Consider the following 9,906-nt stretch of genomic DNA (forward strand, 5'->3'; position numbering starts at 1 on the left):
GAATTCATAGTCTGCCTATTACTATTATTATAATAACTAGGTTATCATAATAGCTACAAACAGAAACAGAATTATTCTTAAAAAGAATACACATAAAGAAGGCTTTAATTTAGATATTAGAACTAACTATAATTATGACAGCCATGACACACTGGAATATGTACCAAAGTAAACTATGACACTCTAATATTAATATAAAAGGAAAAGAAAGACTGCTTTAAAAAAACCTTTATTATGTTATGATTGACATGTAAAAGCTTAGCATATTTAATTATACAACTTGGTAAGTATGGGGATAAGAATATACCTTCCCCCCATCAAGACCATAGACACAGATGTCACGTTCCAAGTTTCCTCCTGCCCTCTTTATTATTATTATTGTGTGTGTGGTAAGAACATTTAACATAAGCTCTACCCTCTTAACAAATTTTAAGGATACAGTACAGTACTGTTAACTACAGGGCCTATGCTGCATAGTAAATCTCCAGAATTTATTTACCTGCATAACTTAAACTTTGTATTCTTGACCATTTCCCCCTCACCCCAAGCCCCTGAAAACCACTGTTCTACTCTCTGCTTCTTTGACTATTTTAGAGTCCACATATAAGTAAGATCATTCAGTATTGTCTTCCTGTGTCTGGCTTATTTCACTTAGCATAATATGCACCAACTCCATCCATATTATTGCAAATAGCAGGGTTTTCTTATTTTTTAAGGCTGAATAATATGTCATCATATATTTCATTATACCTATACATCACATTTTCTTTATCCATACATCCACTGATGGATATTTAGGTTGTTTCCATATCTTAGCTATTGTGAATAATGCAGTGAATGTGGGAGTGCAGGTATCTTTCAAGACCTTGGTTTCAGTTCCTTGGGATAAATATCCAGAAGTACAATTGCTAGATCATATGGTAGTTCTATTTTAAATTTTGTGAGGAAACTGCATACTGTTTTTCATAATGGCTGTACTGATTTACAATCCCACCAACAACACATTATCTCTTTCTCTCTCTTTTTGACGATAGCCATTCTAACAGTGTGAGATGATATCTCATTGAGGCTTTGATTTGAATTTCCCTTATGATTAGTGATATTGAGGACCTTTTCATATGTCTTTGGAAATTTGTATGTCTTCTTTGGGGAAATGTCTATTCAGGTTCTTTGCCCATTTTTAAATAAGGTTATTTGTTTTACTGCTATTGAGTTGCATGCATTCCTTATGTATTTTACATATTAACCCCGTTTTAAATATATGGTTTTAAAATATTTACTCCCATTCTGTAAGTTCTCTTTTCATTTTGTTGATTGTGTTGCTTGCTCTGCAGAAGTTTTTTTGGTTTGGATTAGTTTGATGTAACCTGACTTGTTTATTTTTGTTTTTGTTGCTTGTGCTTTTGATATCATACACAAAAAAATCATCGAGACCAATACCAAGTAGCTTTTATCCCCACGTTTTCTTTCAGGATATTAATGGTTTGAGGTTTTTTATTTAAATTGTTAATCTATTTTGCGTCGAATTATGTGTGTGTTGTAAAATAAGGGTCCAATTTCATTTTTTTTTAAATGTATGTCCTTAAAGCTAAAGATGCACTCTTCTTCCTGGATCAGAGCATTTAATAAAAATGGTGTGCTTGAACTCGAATTCACTCAATGATTGCCTCAGTACTCTCTTTTCCTTTTTTTTGGTATAAATTAAGCTTCATTGACATTTCTGGAGGATATTTCCAATTCTACCATAGGATGCTTTCCAAATTCTTGTAAAAGTAGCTGTAGTTGATTATTTTATCCATTCATCAAATATTTTTGAGCTCCTACTGCAATGCAAGACAATTTATTCAAGAGGAAGCTGATCCTCAGAGTTAAAAGATAGTCCAAGTTAAACATCGGCCCTTATAGTGCTTTGTTTACCTTACGAGGTTACTCTTCCATAATAACTACTGTAATAAGTTCATGTTTTTAAAAGTTCCCAGGTGGTATTCACTTGTTCATTTATTTCACAATTTATTCTCCTTAAACACCATGTGTTTCTACCACTTTATCTGGCAGGGAATAAATATTGAATAAGGCAGGCTGGGTACTTATCCTAAGGCAGTTTATATTCTAGATGGAGAAAAAAAACATTAAGAAAGGTAACAACTTATTGCCGAAGAGTTTCTGTCTAACTTCTGTCATTATATAGTCATACAAAATAGGATGAGTATAATATATAGAGATAATACAAGTTACAGGGGAGAGGACTATTCAAATATATTGACCTCTACATAAATGTCTCTGAAGTGATATTTAAGCTGAGGCCAACCACAAGAAAGACATAACATTGGAATACCCAAAAGTTAAGCAGAAACAAAACAAAACAAAACAAAAATTGTGTCCCCTACCTTCAAAGAAGCTAGATTCAACAGACAAATCAAACCCAGGGTAAATTTTATTATTTTTATTTTTTATTTTTTAATTGGGGAACTGGAAGAGGGGAACAGACATGTTGCTGTCCTTTTGTTCTTCAGTCTAGTTGTGGAGGACGTCCCTTCACTGGGCCATGTTGGTATTGTGATCATTGCGCTCTTCCTGGCTGAGGCAGATCGGTTGTTGGCCATTGGATGGCCACTCACGGCAACTCACAGCAGCTCATGCAGGCTGCCGGTCGCTCACTGTAGCTTATGGCAGCCCATTGCAGCCCCACTGTAGTCTATACCTTCGCTGGCAACTCATGGCAGCCCAGCCCTAGGTCGAGCTGTTGTTCACCATCTTAGCTGTAGAGGACTCAGCGTCAATGGCCCATGTGGGATCCGAATCAGTAGCCCTGTTGCTCAGAGCTCATGCTCACAAGCCAAGTCTTAATCAACAAGCCACTCGGCCGGCCCTAAATTTTATTTTTTAATTAAATTTATTGGGGTGACATTGGTTAGTAAAATTATATAGGTTTCAAGTGTACATTTCAATAATACATCATCTATAAATTGCATTGTGTTTTCACCACCCAAAGTCAGTTCTCTTCTATCACCATGTATTTAACCCCCTTTTCCAACTTTTATCACCCCCACCCCTCTGGTAACCACTAAACTGTTGTCTGTGTCTATGAGTTTTTGTTTCTTTGTTTGTTTGTCTTGGTTCCTTTATTGCTTTCAGCTTTTAAACTCAGATTTTTGCAATGTGCCACTTATCAAAATTTGTTTAATAAATACCTATTTTCTATGATGATCATGATTATTTTTTAAAAATCATTTTAAATCTTCTTAGCCCCATAAACACTAAAACAAAAATTAAAAGAGATGCTTGCTCATTTCTAATAGTAATAGTATTTTGGACGGTTATTTTTATAGAGAATCAAAAATTACAAGTTTTTCTGGGAGCTTTCATTTACTACAGAGAGGCTTGATCTGGTATTTTGTTGATAACAGGTATGTCTCCAAGATATAAATTTTTATTAATCAGCCAAAAATTATTACATTCTTTCTTTTTGAAACTATGTCTTATTGAAATTCTAAGAAGATACATTTTATTTTATTAAGAGGTATTTGATTAAGATCATATTAAAATGTTTTGAAGAAAACATTATTAATAGAACTGTTTCACTACTTAAAAAATACTCTTGTGGTATTTTTGAAGCAAATTTTTTCCAATGTCAGAAGAAAATATTTTCATTATAAAAATTGCACTCAATGTTGCCCATTAGTACTTTATCCATAAGGAAAGATCAGCACAAGGAGAGTTTGGCCTGCTTTGTGTTTAATGACAGATCAGAGACAAGAAGAAAAAAATGTGTGCTGGTTGATGTTTGGGAAAAAGGGGAGCCCTGGAGGAATGAGTGGATCCCCAATGAATGTATTACAAAATATACTTATCCTTGATCTCTGCTGTTTCTAATATTAAGGTCACTCCAAAGAAAGTACTCTCTATCAAAGAGGAGTAGAGCAAATAATCCATTTTCTAAGTAATCATATGAAAATGTGTTTTACCTGTTACATAATCAATGTTGAAAGAAATGAAAAATGTGTCTGATTTATGAATTTCCTTGATGATGTTGATGATTCTTTTCGTTATTTTCCTCCCCCTTCCTTCTTCCATTTTCTTTCTTCTCCTCCTTTTCAAAAGTTTACTCATGTTTCAGCAATGCCCTTAATCATCAGATGATGCCTTTAAGCATCTTCATTGGTTCCATTAAATCACAATACCAGAGTCATATTTAGACAAACTTCACATACATTTTTATTGACCTACATAATGGTTTCTTGTAAACAAGTTAATGTTTTTTGACAAGTTGGCTTTTATTAAATTAAATGGTTAGATTTAAAATATTTAGTCATTTATTACAAATAGATACTAGTTTTTATTGCCGGAGCCTTGTTAATAAATGGAAATGCAAATAAGTGCTTATACTGTAAATTAACAATTTAGCTGTTCTTAAAGTCATCCATGTCAAACCAGTTTCCACAACTAGATAATTCATATTACTAGCTAATTTAATTTATCCTGTAGTTTCATGTGTGTTACCAATAAATGGTGACTTTTGGGGTTCATTTTTCCATGAGCAAAGATAAGATGGTTAATATATATGGCATTCATTCCTAATTAGGTGATCTGCTTCAGGTAATATCATCTCACCATAATTGGACCTTTGCAACTCAAGGTGTTAAAATGCACATTTAAAACACTTTGCCGCCATGATGATAATTTTCTTTTTGTGGGTTTGTTTGTTCTGTTCACCTCCTCCAGACATAGATATCATAGAGTGCTCCTTGCAGTTCCCGGATGACGATTACTTCTGGTGGGACCTCTTCATGAAGATTTGCGTCTTTGTATTTGCTTTTGTGATCCCTGTCATCATCATCATCATCTGCTATACTCTGATGATCCTGCGATTAAAGAGCGTCCGACTCCTTTCTGGCTCCCGAGAGAAAGATCGCAACCTGCGTCGGATCACCAGGCTTGTCCTGGTGGTGGTGGCAGTCTTTATCATTTGCTGGACTCCCATTCACATTTTCATCCTTGTGGAGGCTCTGGGGAGCACCTCCCACAGCACGACTGCCCTCTCCAGCTATTACTTCTGCATCGCCTTAGGTTACACCAACAGCAGCCTGAACCCCATTCTCTATGCCTTTCTTGATGAAAACTTCAAGAGGTGTTTCAGGGACTTTTGCTTTCCAATTAAGATGAGGATGGAGCGACAGAGCACTACTAGAGTCAGAAATACGGTTCAGGATACTGCTTACATGAGGGATGTTGATGGCATAAATAAACCAGTATGACTAGTCGTGGAGATGTCGTCTTATAGTTCTCCAGGAAGAGAAGAGTTCAATGATCTAGGTTTAACTCAGATTACTACTGCAGTCTGAGATGGAAAAGTAGAATGTCTAACAAACTTAGAAATCTCCTGGTCCAAAGTCATAAGGCTCAGGCTGCATTAGCAACCCAGGTCAGTGGAAATATCAAGGCTTTAGGATTGAGTACAAAAGATCTGAGTTAGCAAACACAATCCTTCTCTATGGCAGTGAAGCAAGGCTGACTCTCAGTTCCTTTGACGAACAAGAAACGCCTTTTTTTTTCTGGTTACATAGATTTACTTAGGGATTCAGCTGCTGTGACCTTCTTATGCAATGTGGTTTCAAAATTTGTGCTTAAAAAAAAGAAAAAAGAACACTTGTTTCAGATCTTAGTGGGCATTCAAACCAGATGCCTAACATTGACAGTCACAACCTCAGTAAGAATGACAACCATTTCCAGGGCCCGTGCCCAGCTCACTTCATGCGACACAGACACATATTTCATGTTACTGTGTTAATAAGGATTCCAGCTTAAGTTTGACTTGGACCCATACCTGAATTGTCTGATATTTGCATATAATAGAAAATTATCTTGATCTTTAAATATGCAAAAAGTAGTTTCCAACATAGTTTAATCTCTTGAACACTATATTTTTTACCATGGTATTCAGATAAATTATCTCATGATAAGGCATGTCCTGATGTTAAGAAACAAAATGGTTTAAATACCACCAAAAATATATATAGTTCCATTTGTAAATAATAGTATATGTGTAAACAGGGAATGGGTTTGCCTTCCATCCAGGCAATTTCTTGAGGCCATGCTAATGATATCTCCCAAGTAATTTAGAGTAGATATTGAGACATTTTGCTGCCACATAAGCTTCTCTTTGTGAATCAGTCAATAGTGCCATCTCTTTCAGACATCCGGAGCACCAATTAGTCCTTCAACAGTGCTCATAACTCCCGTGTTAATGAATCACAAAATATTTAACTCATTCCCAGGTTGTAGCTTTTGTAGAATCTAGTTTATATGCAACATCTCATTATGAATATATACCTATTACCATAGTATTCATGGAGGAAGGGCATTTTTTTCATGTAAATCTTGAGAGATTATTCTTGACTTTCAGAAGAAAGACTAGCTCCTAATTGTGGGCTGAATGAGGACATTATGTCATTTGTGGGGTATGGACATACCTTGCACTGTGTTATGTGAAGTGCATACCTGCTGAAGATAATGGTTTGAACAACACATTTAAGGTAATTTTGCTAAAACTTGCAGGTGATGTATAAATTCCCCCTTCTTTTCCCTGAAAGTATGGTTTCAGAGGTAATGACATTTTCTGTAATTTGCCTGGGCAAAGGAAATGGATAATTTAGAAATAACACCCATCTTTTCCTTAGCCTATGTGTTATTAGGACAGCATCCTCTTGAATTTAATAAGAAAATCAAGTGTACAGATCTATATAACTATAGACATCACTACTTTTATAACTTCTGTTCACTGTGCATTTTCTGTCTTGTGTATATACTCTCTCCTTCTGGACTGAAAGTTTTATATGTGGCTTCAGAATTTTAGTATGATGATGTTTGTCAATTCCAGATTTTCATAGTACATACAGATGCCTTACTGCAGCAAGCAAGATTTTTCCTGATGAAAACAAAGTGCTTTTTGATCATTTATTAAATTTTATTGATTTTTTTCTTAGGTGTCCTTGTAGTCTTATAATAAATGTAGATAGGAATGGCTTACATATTGGTTGTCATTCACCCCATGGTTAAAAATCTTGGCTATCATTCAGAAGAGATGTCCATTTAGTGAGTAGTTCCAGAAATAAACCCTACTGGAGTAGAAAATACAGAAGCCTCTTTACAACAGAAAAACACAGGAGATTTTCTTGAAGGATTCTTACACAGTGCAAAACTATAACAGAGACAAAATCATAGAACAAACTTATAATAATGTGTTCTCTCTAAATTGGTACCCATACATGCCTTCATAATATCAGTTGCTATTATTGGAGCCTGACTGAGTTTTAGTCTAATCATCCTGCATCTCTTCATATCTAAGTTTGCAGCCCAAGGAGAGAGACAAGTGGCTTTAAGTGTCCATGAGGAGTGCTTTAAACCTCCATTATTACTAACACCAATTTTCCAAAACTAAAAAAGGAGGGAGAATAGCTATGTAATTTTAAGGCACTACAATAAAGAATGATAAAGTGCATCATGTGCATAAGGAAAAATAACACAAAAATGTTATTTCTTCATTAAAAGTGAGCATGTGCATAAGTGTGTGTGTGTGTGTGTGCATGCATGTGTGTGAGAGTGAGTGTGTGCATATGTGTCTGTGTCATAGTGTGCATGCATGCATGTGCAAATGTGTGTGTATGTCTGTGTTTGTGTATGTGCTGTCACGAAGCAGTGGTCATAATGTGATTTCTTCATCATTCTAGACAATGCATTTGTCCAAACCCCATTCCTTCTCAAATATGTCCCATCTCTTGCTTTTCTTATTCTCCCATCATAGCAAAGATGTTCATTGTGTCTCCTTGAGACAAGAACTGCATATCTCTCACCTTGAGATCAACTCTTTACATGGACTCCATCTTCCAACCTGAGTAACAACTTCTGGAAGATAGGAACTAGTGAAGAGTCAATAAAAAAATGCAAAGAAATGAAACAGACATACATAAGGCATGTGGGTATAAAACCATAATTCTAACTAGGGGGAGAGTGGAACCACTGTTAGTGTCTCAGGCTAGTCTTATGAATCTAGAGGCATCCCCTATTGAAAGAATTTAAGTCAAACTCCAGGCTTTATGCCAGAAAAGGAAGCATAGTTTGGAAAGTTTTTTGTTTTTGTTTTTTAAGATTTTATTGGGGAATTGGGGGAAGGGAACAGCATTGGGGAATTGGGGAAGAGGAACAGACAAGTTGTTGTCCTTTCGTTCTTCAGTCTAGTTGCGGAGGACGTCATTTCACTGGCCCATGTTGGTATTGTGATCATTGCGCTCTTCCCAGCTAAGGCAGATCGGTTGCCAGCTATTGGATAGCCGATCACAGTGGCTCACTACAGCTAACTGCAGCTCATACCAGCTCCCAGTCACTCATGTTGGCTGCCGGCCACTCACGGTAACTTACAGCAGCCCACTGCAGCCCCACTGCAGCCTACACTGTTGCCAGCAACTCATGGCAGCCCAGCTCCAGGTCGAGCTGTTGTTCACCATCTCAGCTGTAGAGGGCCCAGCATCACTGGCCTATGTGGGATTGGAACCAGTGGCCCTGCTGCTCAGAGCTCATGCTCCCAAGCCAACTCTTAACCAACAAGCCACTCAGCCAGCCCTGGAAAGATAGTTTTGAAAACAGCAAGGAATACTCACATAAATCTTAAGAAAATGGCTCCATTCTATGATGTATTACTGAGAAATAAAAGTTCTTAAATTTTTACAACCATTATTAGACAATTTATAGATGTTTCATCCAATGTCAAGACATAATATGATGAATTACTGAAAAAAAATACATTGGTTGGCTATAAGTTAGAGCTTTTTAAAGGAGAAATCTATTACAAGTTGTATGTCCATTCAATGAAATTTATTTTCTAAGCAAAAAATGTTCAGAAGATTCAGCATACACTTGAAAATCCCATCCCAAAAAGGCATAAATATGCTTGCCCTAGGCAATTTTCTTCTCTGAAACAAAAGTATATTCATATATCTTTTACTGTAATATATATTATTTATATACTGTTCTCTTAAAAGATGATATTTATGCATTGTATATATAATCATGTGCCTTGCAATAAAATAAAAATTGTACCTCCTAAAAATCATAGCAGAAGATTACTGTGACAAATCATTTACTCTTTAATAGTTTGGATGATGCTGTACATCAGGATAATGTTAAAGGTTTCTTAAACTGTAAATAATTGCTTTAACTTTACATCCATGACAATGCTATGGATGATTAATGCAAAGGGCCATAACATGTAGGAATCTAAACTATGATCTTAAATTCCTAAATCTATCAATTGCTTAGGAAAATTCACCTGTATTCACAGTAATGCTGAAAAGATCCCAGAATAAATGTTATATACTGCCCTTCCTAGGAAAAACCATGTTTCCACTATGAAAATATGTAAAATTCAAAATCATACTGTTCCACCAATAGAAACATAAATTAGACTCAACCTTCTGCAGCCTTCTGCCCTTCTGCCCTTCTCCCAAGACTGTATAATCACATCACTGCCATGAATCATGTGTTTCTAAACCTCATGGTATTTATACACACAAACAAAGAATAATTTGAAAACCATTACCCCCAGCTTTATGGTGGAGTGATGATGATGTGGGCCAGGCAAGTAGCCCCCTCACTGGACAACTTTTAGGTTTTCTATAGAAATTTTAAGTCTCCTCTTCACTAGTTTCTTAGTCCCTGGCTTTGATTACTCATTCTTCTAATGAGTTTCTGAATCCTAGACTAAAGATTGCCCCTAGACTGAATCATAGAATATCTCTCACCCACCCCTGCTTTAGATAACCATTTAAATGCCTGTGACTTCTCAACATTCCCCAAGCCATTCCAGACCTAACTCTTGCATAATCCCATCCCAGAGACTAGATTTTAACATTT

At 35.9% G+C, this 9,906-nt stretch overlaps 1 protein-coding gene across 1 annotated transcript in view; it reads left to right on the forward strand.

Moving 5' to 3' along the window:
- OPRK1 (opioid receptor kappa 1) overlaps nt 1-7,573 on the forward strand; it is a 46,912-nt gene extending 39,339 nt beyond the window's left edge. The window contains exon 3 of the mRNA XM_019629005.1: nt 4,723-7,573. Within this exon, the coding sequence (XP_019484550.1) occupies nt 4,723-5,255 (533 nt within the window). The 3' untranslated portion in view covers nt 5,256-7,573. The remainder of the gene's footprint in view (nt 1-4,722) is intronic.
- The last annotated feature ends 2,333 nt before the right edge of the window (nt 7,574-9,906 follow it).

This window comes from Hipposideros armiger, unplaced genomic scaffold (genome assembly GCF_001890085.2).
Source record: "Hipposideros armiger isolate ML-2016 unplaced genomic scaffold, ASM189008v1 scaffold_822, whole genome shotgun sequence".
NCBI classification, from domain to species: Eukaryota; Metazoa; Chordata; class Mammalia; order Chiroptera; family Hipposideridae; genus Hipposideros; species Hipposideros armiger.